The sequence below is a fragment of the Tympanuchus pallidicinctus genome, unplaced genomic scaffold, assembly GCF_026119805.1.
Source record: "Tympanuchus pallidicinctus isolate F22 unplaced genomic scaffold, pur_lepc_1.0 scaffold12, whole genome shotgun sequence".
Taxonomy (NCBI): Eukaryota; Metazoa; Chordata; class Aves; order Galliformes; family Phasianidae; genus Tympanuchus; species Tympanuchus pallidicinctus.
This window is the reverse complement of record NW_026294637.1, coordinates 18,468,673-18,486,759: the sequence shown is the minus strand read 5'-3', so window position 1 is coordinate 18,486,759 and position 18,087 is coordinate 18,468,673. Positions and strand designations below refer to the sequence as shown.

At 42.7% G+C, this 18,087-nt stretch overlaps 1 protein-coding gene across 7 annotated transcripts in view; it reads left to right on the top strand.

Annotated features, from left to right (window-relative positions):
• NEO1 (neogenin 1) overlaps window positions 1–18,087 on the top strand; it is a 177,251-nt gene that overhangs the window by 43,582 nt on the left and 115,582 nt on the right. For all 7 annotated transcript variants that reach the window (XM_052672234.1, XM_052672232.1, XM_052672230.1 and 4 more), the window contains exon 2: window positions 7,398–7,715. In XM_052672234.1, coding sequence (XP_052528194.1) covers window positions 7,398–7,715 — 318 coding nt within the window. The remainder of the gene's footprint in view (window positions 1–7,397; window positions 7,716–18,087) is intronic.

Below are 18,087 nucleotides of genomic sequence, written 5' to 3'. Positions count from 1 at the left end.
GTAATGAGTACCTTGACTTTTGTATTCAACACAGTATTGAAAACCGTTCAACTCTGTAGCTTGAGCCATTGCAGCGTGGTGTGTGGAAATGCTTTTTCACAACTTTATTTCTATCTGAATGCCTTCTGAAAACCACAGGAGCTGGAAGTGGCAGCAGGCTGTTTGGTATGAGGGTAGGGGCTCGTCACCATAGATCATAATGTCATGAAATGTCAGGTTTTGTTGAGCAGAATGGTTGTGAACACCCTTTCTTTGTGGTATCCCAGGCAGTGTTCCCTCAGCAGTCTCCTTGGTCGGTGTGAGAAGGTGGCATGTGCAAACAAGATGGCCCACTAAAGAGGAGGGCTGAAGCACCCAGCTTTATGCTTCTCCGTCAGGGGATTTGCTTCAGCAATCAGTTACCTTGCTGCCTTTCTGTAGCATGGAACCCTTTTCAGTAAGGGTGGAGAGGTGTTCTCTACAGGTTTCTGCACTTGGCAAATGTAGAGGCCCCTCCCTTGCAGACCTGAAGGCATCGCCCTGTCCCATGTGGGCTGGAGTGGATTGGAGCCCCCGCATCATTCTTCAGTCATCATGGCTAGTCCACACTGCTTCATGACATAGGGACAAAGATGAGTTACTCTTTTTGATGGATATCTTTGTTATGGTGTATTAAATCATTAAAAGAGGAAATCTGCTTGTACTGAAGGAGAAAGGAATCTAGTAAGTCTGGGGAAATCTAGATTTATACATGGCATTACTTATTTTATAATGTTACATCATTTGCTCTGGTAGGTTCCACTGTCAGCATTCCTTTGGAGTTATTAAAGCACCCGCAGGATTTATGCCATCTATCTGCAGTCATGGAGAGCTCTTACGCTTTTTAGTTTTTTTCTTGATGCTTAAGTGCAGTACCATTTTTGCCTCATAATTCATGTATTGCAGAGCCTTTGCAAAGAAGGAAATGAAATGGAGTTTAGAGCATGCAATTTGGAGACATTGTTCTTGGTTTTACACTGAGAGTGAACTTCAGAGCCTCTGTGTGTGTTACTGGGCTTTGGGAGCGCTTTAAAAATAATCATAGGAAGTCTCTGTTGGATTGGGGTATGAAGTCATGGAGTGCAGTTTGACTTGGTCAGGTGGTCTGTATTCTACTACAAAGGGAAAAAAGATGGCATTAAGAAGAATCTCTATTTTTGTCTGTACCTTAGTTCTGCTATGGCATATTATCATATACAAACATTGCTTGTTGGCTAGCGCAGAGTGTTTCTGATGTTGTCAGGGGGGGAAAAATTACCAACCTGCTAATAATACATACTTTTGTGGAGAGATTAATGCAGGCAGCAATTTATCCATACAGGTAATGTGCTTCTTAGCACAACAAAACCACAAAGCAAGTGCATGGTGAGCTCTGACTGGCAGTTTGCAAAGAACAATGTTTGTAGCACCTTGAGTTAAAATCCATTTGTATAACTCCTGAAGACAGTTTTTTTCCTGTGGTCTAGGTGAGGGAAAAATGTAATGTTTCAGGGATGCTGAGGGCTGGTGAGAGTGTTGGTTATGTTCTGATGAAAAGAGTTAAAAGTTCTGTCCTGCAGCAAGAGAGTTTGGATCTTCTGTCACTGACTTGGAACGCACAGAAAAGCACTTTGCAGTAATTCCTGCCAGTCTGGTGAGGACTTTGTCTAATCCTTGTACTTTCAGCACCAGTTTTCAAGGATATTACATATTTACTTGTCAGTTGCTTTGAATCAGAAGGATACATATCATGCCTTCCAACTGAAACATTGTAAATGTAAGTAATCTTCCTTCATCAGAGCCCTGTGTTTCTCCTGCCAACAAATGAATCTTTGGGTGTTAATCGATGACAGATTTTTGGTTTCCCTAACTTACTCTGGTTGGAAAGTAATTCTGAAATTACATCTGTGTTCCACTTTTTCTTTTTGGATTGTCCTGCCTTGATCCTTGTGAACTGGAATGAGATTCCAGTTTGAGATTCAAGTCCTCTGTTTGAAGGTGGTTGATGGTATTGCCAGGAACACATCGGTCCCAAATAATTCTGGTGGCAGCAATGGATTTGAGTTGAACCCACAGCACCGGTAGCAGGGAAGCCTCCTACCTCATATTGCTATCATGTGTGCTGGTAGGAGGCAGTTCAATTGAACCGAGGAGAAGTGTGAGCTCAGGGTGTTTGTCTGAAGTTATTTTCCAGAATGCCGCCACTTCTGCGACCTTTGCATCAGGCAGTTGTGTGATTTACTTTGCTGTGCCAGACCGTTCACGTCTTCCAGCAGTGAGCTGCTTAATGGAGAGATGCTTCTTCCCACTTGAATGTTTGCTATGCTGGGCAGTTCCTCACTTGCAGATGTACCACTGCACACAGTGCGATGCATCGAGCAGAACGTGTGAAAAATCATGATGATCCCTCTGTAGGTGTGTTAGCAGGAGAAGAAGAAAAGGCTGAAGGAAGTTTGGGATTTCTTTTTTGCACCAGCCTTTGAAAATGCAGCGTTTGGAAAGAGTGACTGAGCTCTGCATGTCTTACCTAGCTGCTTTCAGATCCTGAAGCAGGGAGGTGGTACATTAAAACTTCCCTTTTTGGGTTTAAAAGCCTTCTCATGGTCTTGAGGGAAGTGCACTGTGAGGAGGGATTGGGCAGATTGATCTTAATCTTGTTAAGTCAGTGCGATGTCTCAAATGTGCTTTCTTTGGGCCTTTTTCAGTGAGAAGAGCAGTCCTAACCCTGAGAGAACTGGCTAGGCAGTTTCTGAATTGCTGTTTAACTCTGGGTATTTGTGAAGAGGTGAGCAGGACTGTGAAAATCCCAAATATTTCAGGTCACAGAATCATACAATGCTTTGGGTTGGAACAGACCTTAAAGATCACCTCGTTCCACCCCCTGCTGCAGGCAGGGACACCTCTCTAGCCCAGGCTGCTCAAAGCCCCATCCAGCCCGGCACTGAATGCTTCCAGCGAGGAGCATCCACAGCCCCTCTGGGCAACCTGTGCCAGTGTCTCACTGCCCTCACAGCAAAGAATTTCTTCCTAATATCTACTCTAAATCTACCTTCCTCCAATGTAAAGCCATTGAATGGGGAAAGAGAATGAGCCAGGGCATAAAAAAGCAGTCAGCTTAGCTGGAAATATTTCAGACCTTCTAGTTAGCATTTAAAAAGTTTCATGGAAGAAAGATGATGTTATTCTTTCCTCTACCACCAACCATTTAAGAATACTTTCCTAAAGAAGGGGGAAGGGAGAGCTGAACTTCACTGCCATAGGATGGCCGTGAAAAGGGCTGGATAAGTCCCAGGAGAACTGATGGTGATGAAAGCTGTTTTGTGGGGGATTTTGTTCTTGTGTGTTCTGAGTAATTTCTATTAGATGTCTTTCATTCACAGCCCGCGTGACAGAGTAAGCTATATTTGTTAAATTTTCACACCACATAAAGCTGAGAGGAGGAGGACAAGGTTCAAGAGCAGTACACTTTTTTTGGAATGAGGAAAATCTGGAGGAGCCAAAAGCAAGTTAATACAGTTAGGCAGGAATAATCAGCTAGTCAAACATTAAATGGCAAAGAACCAGCTCCATGGCAGTTTCCTAGAAAAGGATTGAGGGATTTGGGGAGTGGTGGGATCACAGACCCATGCAGTCAGCGGTGCCGTGCTTCTGCTGTAAACCCTGCTGTGTGTATCTTGGGAGGGATGATGAAAGACCTTGTAGAGCTTCCAAAAGATGTGAAATGGCATCAGGTCTTTGCTTACCACTGAGCTTGTCTCTGCTGAAGCACTCAGCTGTGTTTTGGGCACAGGCCTTAGGAGAGAAGCACTGGCCAGCTGTAGCATATTTGGAGAATTGTCAGAGCCCTGTGATGCAGTCTTTGAGGTGACTGAAGGAGCTAGATATGCAAAGCCTAAGGAAAAGACCACAGTTATTTTTGTTTAGGTTTCTTGGGCCAACGTTAACACAAATCAAGCTGCTTACTTGAAGGAAGGCCACTCTCCACAGGACCTGCCAGTCCAGTCCTTAATAACTTGGCACCATTTAACTGAGTGATTGGTAGGCTGATGGGGTGGGAGAAGTGGCTGGTTGACAGAAAGGCATGCTTATTAAGCTCTTGTATGTACAGAGCATCCCTGTGCTGAACCAAGGGTTAAATGAGGTGTGAACTTGCTTGGCTGGAATGTAGATGCAGCTCTACCAGCGCTTCTTGGAGTGCCCAAACTCCACACTGCAGAACTTCTCTTAGAGCGTGGGCTGGAAAATTCTCCACGCTGTCTAATTTCCTCTCCTTTACCATGGGCATATGTATTTACCAACCCTACTGCTTTTTCATCCACTGCTTTCTGCGCAGAGTTAAAGCAGACAGTGCAGTCTTCACAGGCTTCTTTTTGGCAAACCTTTTTAATGTTACCTCTGAAACCTGGCTGAGCATCTGCTTTCTTGAAAGTCTCTCATCCCTTCTGTGCTGTTTTGGCACGTTCTCTCTGCTCTAGACTCTGCAGTGTTATTTCTGTGGGCACCTCCAGGATAACTGGAGCCCATCGGTGGACTTGATCTGCTCCAGCCTGCAGTGAGGCCTGGAGAAGGCAAACTGGAAGCCAGCCTCATGTTTTCAAGGGGAAGTGGCATAGGATAACATGCATGCAGCTAGCAAGTATAGCTTACTCTGTCAGCTGCCTCTCAAGCATATGAACTGGCAATGAGGTGCAAGACCTCTTTTTTTCATCTTGATTAAAAAATCTGGAAGTAGAAGCAGAGTTGAGTTTCAGCCTGCTTGCTGCACTTGTGCCGACCTGCAGAATGAAGAAATAAGGTTAGAATTGCAATTGCTGGGCATTTGTGCAGAACTGACTCTTACAGAAGGTGAGAAAAGTCAAGAATCTCAACCACAGGAAAATTGTAAATGAAAAATGCTAGATCTGTGCTAGTAAACAGGCTGGGGAAAAGTGGTTGTACAGATACTCAGCAAGCTCTTCCCAAGTGAACTTCGGCTCAAGCTGGCTTTTGCTACTTCCTGGTGATTTTTCTTTTATTTTCTTTTTTCCTCTTGTGTTCTTAGGTTTTATTTGAAAACTCAAAGCTTGGAAAAGCAAAACTGAGTGCATTGTGTTTGTTCTGGTAGAGATCTGAGTGTCCCTTGGAAAAAAAACAACCAAGTTTGTAAGGGACGAAGAGGGTTGACGGCTTGGCTTGGGCAGAAGGCTTCCTGGTGGGAGACCCAGGGACCGTAAGGCTGAATTTTTAAATTAAAACAACAGCTTTAAGTTTGTGGATTGATGGTTGAGATTGTGCTGGTCTAAAGCTGTTTTTGTGCTGCTCATGACTATTGTTTTTCTTGTCATTTGAGCGCTGGAACTGAGGACTCCTCACACAAAGTCGGTGCTCACAGGTGTGCGTGTGTTCAAATGAAGCATGCAGGAATTTTGTAATTTGCTCTGGCTTTTGTTCTGTCTTTGCTTTTTATCCTCAGGAAGGACCAAATCTCAAGGATTTGGATACTGACATAACAGATCTAATCTTTTCTGAGACTGCAGCTGTCACTAGGGAAACCTCAGTCTTTTCTGTTCTGGATTCATCTTTGAATTCTTGAAGGTAGAAGAACACGGGGATGACAGACCCTACAGAAGTGTAATCTATCTGCCGTTCCTTTTGCGCGGCTCCTCCTGCCTCGTCCCACATCTCCGTGGCTCATGAGGAAGAAGGCAATCTGTCAGTGCAGGAGCTGAGCCCCTCTCCCGAGGGCAGCTGAGTCTCTTTGGAGGCAAGGAGGCATTCTGTGCGGCTCAGTGATAGAGGGAACCTTGTCAATTTGTTAATTAGGGCCATTTGAGAAGGTAAATCTCTTAAAACCAAAAACCCAAGGGACTGAGGAAGCTAAGATGCTTACAGGACAGCCTTTCTTTGCAAGTAAAGGTTTTCCGTGCTTCAGTTTGTGCCTGTGATTGCATTTGAAGTGTTTTTTTAACAATGCCTTACAGATCACCTTTAAATTCTTGGATTTGTCTAAAAGGAAAGCCACATCCTTGAGGTACTGTGTACTGCCAGGCCAAGCAACCTGGTTCACGGGAAGCCTCTGTATACAAACACCTGGTGCAAACCACGCTGTAGCTACCTATGTGCTACAGCAGAGGACAGGTTTTTGGTCACTTGTTTACTATAGAGCCTGAATGTGCAGCTTGAAATTGGTGTAGAATTGAGAAGCTGTGCCCCCAGCACAAATTCAAGACTCTTATTTTCTCATATGAGAACCATACACGGATTTGAAAGGGCAAATGTATTTCCCCATGTTTGCTTTGGAGCACGTGCTAACAAATAGCTTAACGGTGACTTGGGCTGTTTTTAAAAGAAAGAAACAAGGAAGAAGGTAAAGGATAGCCCTGCCTTTGTGGTCTTTAAACTGCCCAGCGTCCTGTAGATGGCCAGTAAATAACTGTAAAGCAGGCAGGTTTTTGTTAGCTCATCTCTGGTTTGCTGGAGGACAGGTAGTAACAGTGCTGTTCGTGTTACCCCTTGTAGGTGTGTGCCCCAACCCCAGGTGGAGGAGGAGTGCTGGAGTACAAGAGAGGAGCCTTGATGTTAGTTTGGCTTTAGATTATTATCAGTACATTTAAAGCACAGTGAAATGACCACGTTTTCTCCCAAATCAACCTTTGGTGATTCGTGAAACTGTTCTTCCTTGGAAGAAACTTTCTGTTTTCTGTGAGTGATTAAATTAGGACAAGTCCAAGTGATAGTGACATGTAGGCTTTCTGCTGGACCAAACATGCTACAAATACAGTAATTAAAATTCACTTTTTAATGGAAAGTAGATGTTAATTATAGATGTCTGTTTGGGAATACTTAAAATGGAAAAGTAATCAAGTTTATCCTGAGCCAGAATAGAAGTAAAAAAAAATGTTTTATGGCATTTGCGTGATGTGTTAAGCTCAGAATTGGAGACTTTTTCTCTCAAGGGCTGAATTACTCTTCTTGTTTCCTAATGTTTGTTACACAAGGGAAATGACCGCACTGCTGTTCCTGGCATCCCTGCCATGGAAGGCAAGAAAGAAGTCGTAAAACTAGATGCTGTTTGTATATTATGTTATTCAGGCATGTGCATTAGGTTTGTGTGTTTTGATGGAGCAGGTTTCTGTGTAATGGGTTGCTTGGGACTGCGAAGCGTGGATTCCAGTGTGAGCGAACCAGTATGGCTTCGGCACAAAAAGTTTCACTTCATTTCCAAGAGTTCATGGGTGTGAGTAATCAAGGCAGACAATAACGTCATGCAGACCAGCCTGTTCCTGAGGAGACCACACTGTGAGCAGTGATGGCTCCTGCTCCTTTAAAGCACTTTTAAAAGAAAATGCACTTCATGTTTTAAAAAAAAAAAAAAAAAGTGGAAGGCTAACTCCTGAAACTGTTTTGCATGTCTTTCACAGGGTCTGTTGTGAGAACCTTCACTCCTTTTTACTTCCTGGTGGAGCCGATGGACATTCTGTCAGTTCGTGGGGCCTCTGTTATAATGAACTGTTCAGCTTATTGTGAAACTCCTCCGAAGATCGAATGGAAGAAAGACGGGACTCTTCTAAACTTGGTCTCAGATGACCGTCGCCAGTTGCTGCCAGATGGGTCTTTATTAATAAACAGTGTGGTGCATTCCAAGCATAATAAACCCGATGAAGGATATTATCAGTGTGTGGCAACTGTGGAAAGCCTGGGGACCATTGTAAGCAGAACAGCAAAGCTCACGGTAGCAGGTAAGGATTTGGTTTTTTCTTATAGTACAGCAAAGGGCATGATCATGTAAATGTATAGTATTGCAATAAGGAGAAAGCATGTTCCAAGGAAAGAAGTTAGTATCATAACTTGGGCATCCGAGTGTGGAGCCCGCAGTACAGAAAAGACAGGGAGCTGTTGGAGACGGTCCAGAGGAGGACCACTAGGATGATCAGGGGACTGGAGCAGCTCCCCTATGAGAACAGGCTGAGGGAGCTGGGCTTGTTCAGCCTGGAGGAAAGAAGGCTGCGGGGTGACCTCAGTGCAGCCTTCAGTACCTAAAGGGAGCCTACAAACAGGAGGGGAATCAACTCTTTGGAAGGGCTGATATGTGTAGGACGAGGGGAAATGGTTTTAAGTTGAGGGAGGGGAGATTTAGGTCAGACATCAGGGGGAAGTTCTTTACTATGAGAGTGGTGAGGTGCTGGAACAGCTGCCCAGAGAGGCTGTGGATGCCCTGTCCTTGGAGGTGTGCAAGGCTGGGTTGGATGGGGCCCTGGGCAGCCTGGGCTGCTATGAAATGTGGAGGTTGGTGGCCCTGCATGTGGCAGGGGGTTGGAGATTCATGGTCCTTGAGGTCCCTTCCAACCCAGGCCATTCTGTGATCCTGTGATCATCTTTTATCACTGAAATTAGGACTGTATGTCTCCCCCTTTTTATTTTTTAAACTAAATGTAATTAGTAAAAGTTGCTTTCTGAGGAAATACTGAAGATGAGAAAAATTAAAGTGAATGGAGTAAGAGTAGTGTCAGGAATGTGTAATCACGATAGAGATTTGCCACACCTTAGAATGAGGTTTGTGCTGTTTGTTTTTGAAAGAGTGGGCTTCTACTTTCTAAATGTATAAATACCCTTAAAGATTAGTTCCTCTGGGGGCTTTCATACTGAGATTTATCTGCCCTCTGCACCATAAAACATTAGGAAAACTTCTAAAAGCTGGGTGTGGAAGCCCGAGAGAACTGGAGGACTGAAGGAGAAGGCATGGATGCTGGGGGACTGTATTTTTCTGTTTCTTGAGTACCAGGTGTGAATAGATTTGACAAGCAGTTGGTCTTTTGCAGGTAGGTGTTAAGAATTTGACTGGGAAAGTGGTGTGCTTCCAGAAGGGCACTTGCTTCTTGTTGCTTGTATCAGGGCTCAGGAGGGTCAGATTGTAGCAATGTTTTGTAAATGATAACTGGAGGAGGCTTAGAATCACCTGTAAGAGTAAGAGTTCAAAAACTAACAGGAAAGATAAGCTAAGGCAATGTAATGAGGAAGCAAAGCCCATGAAGCAATATTCTTTTGTTTCTCTAATGGTGTTTGCCAGCCTTTCAAACAGTTTTTTTCCTTTGCTTAATAAATGTCTCCAGGTAATGAATTCTTCCTGACTAGTGCTGCAGCATCTCCCAGAGCTGCTGCTCATTGTCATTTATATTCAGATGTTGTTTCTATTAAGCTAGCTTGCAGCCTTGTGAAACATGGGGAATGTTGCAAATAAAAAACTGTGCTTTTTTTTATACTTTAAAGGAGTGACTTTCAGAGTCTCTCTGAATGAGAAATACATATCTGAGTTCCCTGCAATGAGGACAATAAAAGCAGTTCTAACACTTGTCTCAGGCAATTACCACCTTCTTACACTGCTGTTTTTGTGTTCAGTTCTGTTGCTTTCCATAGGAGGAAGCTCAGTGTCGTGCTTCTGGCCCACATGATCATTGGGTTGGCTTACTGTCATTAAAAAGGAGGGTAGTCCAAAGGACATAGAAACTTCCAGTTCGTGGTTCCCGTGTCATTGTAGAAAATGCTACTGTGAGTGGTGGTTTCTGAAAGGGTGAAATCTTCAAAAGCCTTGTACTAATTAAAAATAAACCCTTCTGAGTTTTGTTTTTAAAAAAGTCTATACTGGAAAGGCATAAACAGTTGTCTAGTCCAAGTCAATACAGGTGTTTATTCTGTGAATAGTTTTGTCTTCCCTGACATTGACCTGAACACGGGTACAAGCAGAGCGATCAACTTCCTGGGACAAGAAAGTGTTTTTTTGTTCTGTACCAGCCACGTTGCTGTTGATGCTCCTTCTATGCTGCTTTGTGCCCTTCCACTCAGCTGGAAACCTGATCAGTGCCAAGAGCTGGGCCAACTTAGGTCCTTTTAGGGTAAGGGGCTGCTGAAGGTCTGTAGTGAGGGGTGGAATGCTTAGCTTTACCTGGACGGTGTTGCTTTCAATGAGCTCATTGGAATTCTGCAGTTTTGTCAGGTGTGCTTTAAACATTTTCCCCCATCTTTGCTGTAATTTCCCACCTTTGCTGTAATTAGAAGCTTTTGAGATGCATTAGCTGTGGGGATGGTTAGCGTGGTGAGGTCTCTCCTTGCTCTCAGGTAACAGTGGGAGGCAGCTCATTTTCTCCTTAATTGAGTGGTGTTGTGTTGAATTTCGATAGTACGTGCTGGTGTTGTGCTGTGATGCACTTAATTTCTTCAACAGAGAATATTATGCACGTTTTAGCTACTACTTAATCATTAAATAACTTCATTGCCTGGAAATGACAAATTCTGATGAGTGAGAGAGGCCAGGGCACAGAAGAATCAGTAAAACCAGGTGATATTGCATCACATAAATGGTGTTTTGAGCTTTTAGTCTTAAATAATTGCATTTTCTCTTACATCTGAGAGACAGTACTGAGCAATCTACCTGTAGTGCATCTGCTGCAAACAGGCTGATAAATTTTCATAACTTTTTGAATGATTAAAAGGACTCTCATTATAATTTGATGAGCCTAAAACCACTGAACATTGGAAAGCAACGCTCTTGCCAATATGACGACAGGAATTGATGATGCAAGGTGCTGCAAGGTGACAGAGGCGCTTAGTCAACCGCTGCATGAAGAAACCCAACCAAACACACGCACTGAATCCCTGCGTGGAGTGATTAGACAGTGACTGAATGCTTTTTGTTAGAGGGCTGCTTTCTTGGCTTCTCTCTTCGATTTATGTTTGTGACACAATGCTATAAACTTGTCACGGCGTGGGGAAATTGATGGTGGCATGGATTGGCAAGTTTGCAGGGCGTTTGACAATGTGTTTTTAAGGAACCTTTTCCATACGTGTGAGCAGATGAGAAGCCTTTGCTCTGCAGGCTTTTGCACCATCAACACTTTTGTGTGGCAGCGCTGGGATTTCTAAACAAGTTGATCACTTCCTAAGGATTACAGCATGACAAAAATACTCTGATCAATATGGTTTGTCTGTAATCTGAAATTTTATGCTATTGCAAATGGAAAGGACATTATTTACCGTTCTACCATACTTCTGGTAGGAAACCTCTGGTTGTTAAACCTGCACACAGCAGGAAACTTGTTCGTTTTCTTCAACGATCAGCAGTTTCAGGATATGTTTGCCCTTTTCCCAATGAAGTCTGTGTTCCTCTAGTTGGTTCTTTCCAGCAACTGCAGGTTGAGATTGTCATTGCCTGTGTTTCTTTCCTTTGTTGTTTCTCATCCTCTTGCTGTGCAAACAGAGCCAGTATCGTGCTCTGAACTGGATTTGTGAAACTCTGGATTTATTTTTACAAGTTCTTGTTTTCTTTTGGTTTTATTTTGTTGCTCTTTCGAACTGCAGTGTGATTTAGCAGGGTGGCAGTTGTATAACCCATCTCATTTATGGGGGTGGCTGTGACTACGATGGGTTTGAAGCAGGGCAAGTCAAAGCAAGTGGCTAATATATGTAAAGCCACGAGATCTTTTTAATCAGTACCTTACTACAGTATGCTTTTTTAATTGGTTTTTGAAATGCAAATCTGGCTTTGATACTGAAGTGTCAGTTATGGCTTAGGAAGGGTGAGGGGTTGCGATAGCTTTTACGAAACAATTGTTTGGTTTTTTTAATGCCAATCTTTTGTTCAGAACCGCATCTGGTATTTGTCTTGGAAAAATAAATTCCTGTGTATTTTAGTGAAAAATACGGTGATACTAACTTAAAAATGTTCCTGTGGCAATCTTCTCTTCCCCAGTCACTCTTTATTACTCCTTTGTTAAAGCTTTCATAAATCTTTTATTGAGAGAATGGAAATGCAGAGAACTGAAAGGTGTGAAGTGACAGTGACAGAGTTTCATCGTAAGGATTTATTGGTTTTGTATGGCCATTCAGAGACTGTTCACTGAAATATTTATTTCATCTACTGTCTTTTTTCCCAAGTGAATCCATTTGTTTTTTGATTCCCCTTCTTCCGTTTAGCTTTGCACTTGATTGTACTTGGCTTTGAGCTTTGTGTGTAGTTTGCTTGGTTGTAGTGAGTTGCTTGTGTAAAAGGTACTGGTGTGCTGCCTTGAGACTAACACCACGTGGCTCTGACTTCCCTGCTCCTCACTTAAGTATCCCTTATATTAGATGCATTATTTTTATTTGGATACTCATAGAAATTATGCTTTCAAACCTTCATTTTACTATTATTTTTAGAAGAAGCACAGGCTGGTTAGTGAGCAGAAGACCTCAAGAGCAGAAGGCTGTTAGCTGTTCTCTAACTTCTGTGTAACATTACACAAACCTGTCAAAAATTGAGACAACAAGCTGTGGAGTTGCCTTTGAGTAACGTGACTTGCTTCTTATCAATATATCAGATAATGGGAAGAAGTTCACTTGAGAGATTGTTCCCATTTTTTGTCTCCTTCTTGCCTTTTAAAGTTTTATTGCACATTGAATTTTTCAAGTTCTGACCTTCCAAATGGAACTGCTACTGAAATGAAGGGAGGCCAGGATGGGGCCCTGCTGCAGCTCTTGCTGTAATGTGATTTGGAGGAATTGTTGAATTCTGAGCCAGGAGATGCTGGTACACGAGCGTGCTTCTGTTGCTGGTTGCACCATTTGACTTCAGGAAGACCTCCATGCTTGGCCCTTCCCTCAATGGGTTAAAAAGGAATTTCTCTTCAAGAAATCCAGATAACTTTTTTTGTAACATAAGATGGAAAGAGGAAGATTGTGTAGAAGGAAAAGAATTCTTGCGCCCGTTCCACATTCGGGTGCAGAAGGTGCAGCTGTGGCCAGCAAGCATCTCTGGGAGCAGCTGCAGTGTGCAGGTGGCTGGGCCTGGTGCTGCAAAGGTTGTATCACAAGGGTTTTGTTTTGCTGGGTTCCACACGTGAGGTTCCTGAAGGGCAAGAGAAGCATAGGCAGAGCTGGGCAGAACGCACCGTGTGCTCCTTCCAGCTCCGTGGGGGTGTGGTTAGCAATGATTCCACTTTCTTGGTTTTTTCCCCTTAGTATTATTGCATGTTTCCCTCAAAAGAGGAGGGGAAGGAGAGCCTTTATCTTCATGCATAAAGAGCTTTCTGTCCCTTTGAATTGGAAATAACCTAAGAGTATAGACGCTTCAGTGGAGAGTACTTAAGAGCACTTAACAAATAAAAGTAAATGACACAGGTGATAAATTTTCCTTGCAAAACTGTGTTTCATGTGGAAAAAAATATCTGCTTTTTTTTTTTTTTTTTTCCATTTCATTCTATAAACGATCTTAGTTAAAAATGCATTTCTTTTCAAGGATGAGTAAACAAGATGGGTAGTTCTTACAAAGCTGCATCTTATGGACAGATCCTGCCAGCCGGGTGTGGAAACAGGATTGTTGTACCTTCTATTTCGTTCTGAGTTCTTCTTTAACAACAATTAAACAGTACGACTGGGGGCAAAAAAGCCAAGCTGGCATTTATTTTCTAGAAATGGTGAATGCAATGAAACGGAGCCTGCTCAGAAAAGGGGAGGGATTGCGGATTCTTTCCTTAGATGAGAAGATGGAGGAAGGCCAGATGGGCAAACATCAGCTCCTGCTGCCAGCTGTCCGGCCCACACGTGAAGGGAGGTATCCTTGGGCATCCTTGCTTTCGGGCTGTCCTGCTGGCACCAGTCAGTCTCCAACACACAGTGCCAAAACCTTCAAAGCCTCAGGTCATTTGTTACGGCTATTAGGATTATTTTCTTAATTAGGCACTATCTTAAATGTAGCATTTCTTTTAAACCCAGAAGATTCGTTTTTATCAGTTTACCAGTGGACAATTCAGGCTGTTAAGGATTAGCCTTGTAATTAGTGAAGAAAGTATCCTTTAGTACTGGTTAGTGGACAAAGTTGGCTTTATATTAATGTACTTTGTAAAATAATACATATCTTGATGCAGAGAGGTTGGATTTAAACGTGGAAGTTGGTGGCCCTGCATGTGGCAGGGGGGTTGGAGCTTCATGATCCTTGAGGTCCCTTCCAACCCTGGCTATTCTGTGATTCTGAGATTCTATGATTTATAATGAGTTGCAGTACCCATTCAAATCTTGATCTATGCTTTTGAAAATATGGAAGGCAATGTAACTCATCTCTAGGGAAGCATGAGTGCTGTGGAAGGGAGCTCTGCTCCCAGATCTTCTAAAATCACTTGGGCTTATAGTAGATGAGCTGTTGATGAATGATTCTGTATGCTTGTATGAAATGGAAATGGAGAGCGTATTGATGATTCATCAGCACCCCGAATGAGAAGGTTGGATGGATGTTGTTTACATTGGCCTTCTCATTTGTTAATATTTTCACTCAAATGTGTATTTCTCCTTATTTATGTTCTGCGTGTCAGCACCAGCAATCCCTTTTGTAATTCTACTTGACAAGTTCTGCGGAGATTGCTCATTCCAAATCCCAAAGTGTCAGGCAAGCGATAGTTACATATGCAGACTGTATTCTTTCCTAACTGTATCTTAAAGTAGGGGATTCAAAAAGATATTTCAGCTTTACTCTGACAGGCTGAAGGTGATGGATTTCTGCAGTGGCATTGTTCAGACTTTAGATCAACTGAGCATCGCCTTTGGAAAATGTTAAGAGCTTGTACTGTCACACCTACCCAAATGAAAGCTGACAAAGGCAGTTACGGCTAGGAAGGAGCATGGGACAGGCATGTATATGATAAATTGCATGTTTTTTCATGGTAGAAATTCAGAAGGAAGCTTAGTGACAGTGAAAATAAAAGAAAATAGAGGAATAGATAGTTCCATGAGTTATTTCTTATTAAATGTGTATCTGGCTGATTTCAGCGATGCTGAGATGCTGGTGGCATTCCTAAAGTGTAGGGCATGTCTCATTATTCACCTGATCACACCAGAAATAAAGGCAAACAAACTCACCTTCCCTCTTTGCGTACATTATTGTTCCCCTTTTCTTCAGAGGCAGCGAGGGGAAGTGTGTTTCTATGTGTAGGTCAGTGTGTAGGTTTCTGTGTGGGTGCTGCCCAGCCCTCTTTGATTCCTGCTGGTTCCTGGATTAGAAACACCGTCATTCTGCTCTTCTGCAACTTTTCTGAAATTGAGCACATTAAAAATGGAGCCAAGAAAGGCTTTGTTAGGTAGAGACCTTTACAGAATTCTCTCTGATATGATGAGCGTAATTGCTAGCAGCTGTCCGTGATTCAGGGCTCAGTGGTGCGATAATCCACATCTTTGTGGTTTTTATCCTGATCCCTGTGACTGATCAACAGTTCTGGTACATAATCTGCTAGTTATGTATATATATTTGTAGTGTTCCTTCTCCTTGCTGCCACGCACGTCTCTAGACATCCTCTTGTTCAGCTGAAGGCTTACATTCAAGTTCTTTCTCCTGCTGTGCTTGTCTCTCGGTGTCTCAATCTTTTTGAGACATTTGCTATTTGTTAACTCAGTGTATTTTCCTGTGAATTTTTTAGATTCTTTCCTGTCTCTAAATGTCTTTCCTCAGGCACCTGCTGTCTCTGACAGTCTGCAGAGTTGCCTGCAAAAGTTTTACTGATCTTCCCTCCAGATCTGTGTGTTAATCTTTTTTGAATAGCTTGTTCACATAAGCTTTCGTAATTGATAGCCTTGCTTGGATCTGAAATTATTTAACCTGTCAAAGCTCTTCTCTTTCACCACGATACTCAGATCTTATTCTTCTTTTGTTATAACTATTGATTTTATTTTAAGAAGAATTGCAAGCATGTGGTGTTTTTATTTAAGATCTTCAGTTGCTCAGGACCTGAGGTTTCTTAAATGAGGTGGTAATCTACATACACTGTCTTAGGGTCCCTTAAAATCCTGCAGTGCTTTTATTGTCCTTGCTGTTAGGATGGTATCAAATGAATTATTCCATTGGTTGTACACTCTCTCTTCATTTTTCTGCCTTAGCAACGTCTACTTCCATGTTTCCCCACGTTGGCAGTTGCAGAGCAGTCTTACAAGCACTGTGAGGCTGGCTGATCTTCGTTCTGGTTTGTGTCCTGCTGCTGAACACGCTTCCGCTGCTCAGAAAGGACAGCTGTGTTTGAGCAGCAATAAATACATTTTCAGTACGAGATTCTTGATGCTGGCAGCCTGCTTGACTTTTTCCTTCTAGCTCAAAACCTCTTCATTCTCACAGCCTTTCACTGTGAACATGCAGGCACCAGGGGTGCATCCCTGCTCAGAGCCAGCCTTACCTGCTCATAGAATGCCCCTCCTGCTCGTGCTGGAGCTGCAGTCTGGAGCATTGCATCAGGTGCAGAGCCCAGCGGACATATGCTCCCAGTTCTGTTGGGAGCTGATGCTCCAGTGGAAATGCTCTCAGGATGTACATCATGTCTGCTCTTCGTTTCTTGATCCATTTTAATATTTCATTATCCCCGGGACTTCTGACAAAGGATGTGTTTGGCAAAGTAGCACCATAAAGTGACTCCTAGGCACCTCACCTGTAGCTTGCTCAATATTGTGCTGTCAGTCACAAGCTGAATGATTTCACTAGGATTATCTTCTTGCATGTTGTATCACTTCTGCTCATCAAGCTTTTCTTGCAGCAGGAGTCGGCTGACACATGAGATTGTCTCCTGGTTTGAATACAAAGAGCTGCTCTACTGTCTTAAGGAGTTAGATCTTATTTCCTTGTTTCCAGTGGTGGGCTGAGGTCAGAAGGTACTCTGTGTTCTGCTTTGAAATCAGAATTGATCTGTAGTACCATCATGTGTTGAAGTGATGTGAAGGCACAGTTTTCTCTACAGTCCACATGGCTATCTTCTTATGCTCTTGTTTGGTCTTCCGTTATGCCAGACTTAGCAAAATGATATTACTTATCACATAAAGGACAATTGTATAAACACTTTTGGAATATTTAGGTGCATTTTGGTAGTCAAAGCACTATCTGAAAACTTGGCGTATGTATTTTTATTAATTTGTGGCAAAGCTCAAATCCAAATCTGAGAGGCTTAGTGGCAACCTGAAGCAATTCATGTAAGCAGACCCTCTGCTCCAGACGTGATCCATTTTGCTCTGACTTTCCAAGCTAGAAGTTTGCTTTGACATGTACAGTTCTGTTCTTCCTTGCACAGCGTGGCAAAATGCTTTCCAGGCTGTTGTAAGCATCTTCACATCCTTCTCTGTCTAGTTTTCTGGAGCTGTATTATCACAGGATAACTGAGCCTGGAAGATCTCCTTATCTCTAGTTCAGTTGCCTCTTCAAAACATGCCTAATATACCACAGCACTGCACGTATGCACATTATGTGTGTGTAGGTACATCTGTGTTCATGTTGTTGTCTATAGTGATGTTCTCTCCCTTTTCTCCTTCTTATTCAATTCTGGTCAAGCCATATTTTTTAAAAAGCAGCCAAATTAAGCATGCCACCAAGGCTGCCTCTGACAGACAGTATTCTGAGTATGAGCTGACATTTCTCATTCCTCTTTTCTATTCCGCATGCTTCTTGCTTTAGGTTAGCCAGTAGATTTTTTTCTTTTGTTTCTAAGAATATTCCATATAAAAACATCAAGTCTTATCTTAATTCAGGTAATGCTGGATTTGTGCTCTCCACAAATGTTTTATACTTACGAAGTCTGCTGTATTTGCTACAGAGATTGAGGGAGTGCCTCCTGTTAACAAAAGTGTATTTTAAAACGTTTCACACCTCTGCCACTCAGACAAATGATGCTGAATAATCTGTAAGCAAAGGGGAAGAAAAGAGCTGTGATAATTTAATGAAGTGTCCACAGATGGCCGGACTTATTAATTTTTTAACAGGGTTTGGGTGTGAAGCTGGTGCTCGAACAAAATATGCGGCATCTTAAAGATCGGCGGCTTTGCTGGAGGATAACAGATGTTGTGGCGATTTTAACAATAGGGTCTCATGTTGCTGTCCTCCTCCACCTACTGCTGTTGCTAAAATCTTTGTGTTTCCCAAGAGGCTTTTTTAATAAGCAAAACAGTAGCAGAGTTATCAATTTGCCATGAGTTCAAATTTGAATAGGGAAAAAGAGAACGGGAGAAGAAATGAAACTTTCTTAAATCGTCATTTGTGTATTAATTCTGTCTCTTTGTGTCTGAACAGAGCAGTGGAATACGTGAGAATTGTGATTTGCAAGCTGTTAGCAGTGAGATTTGTGG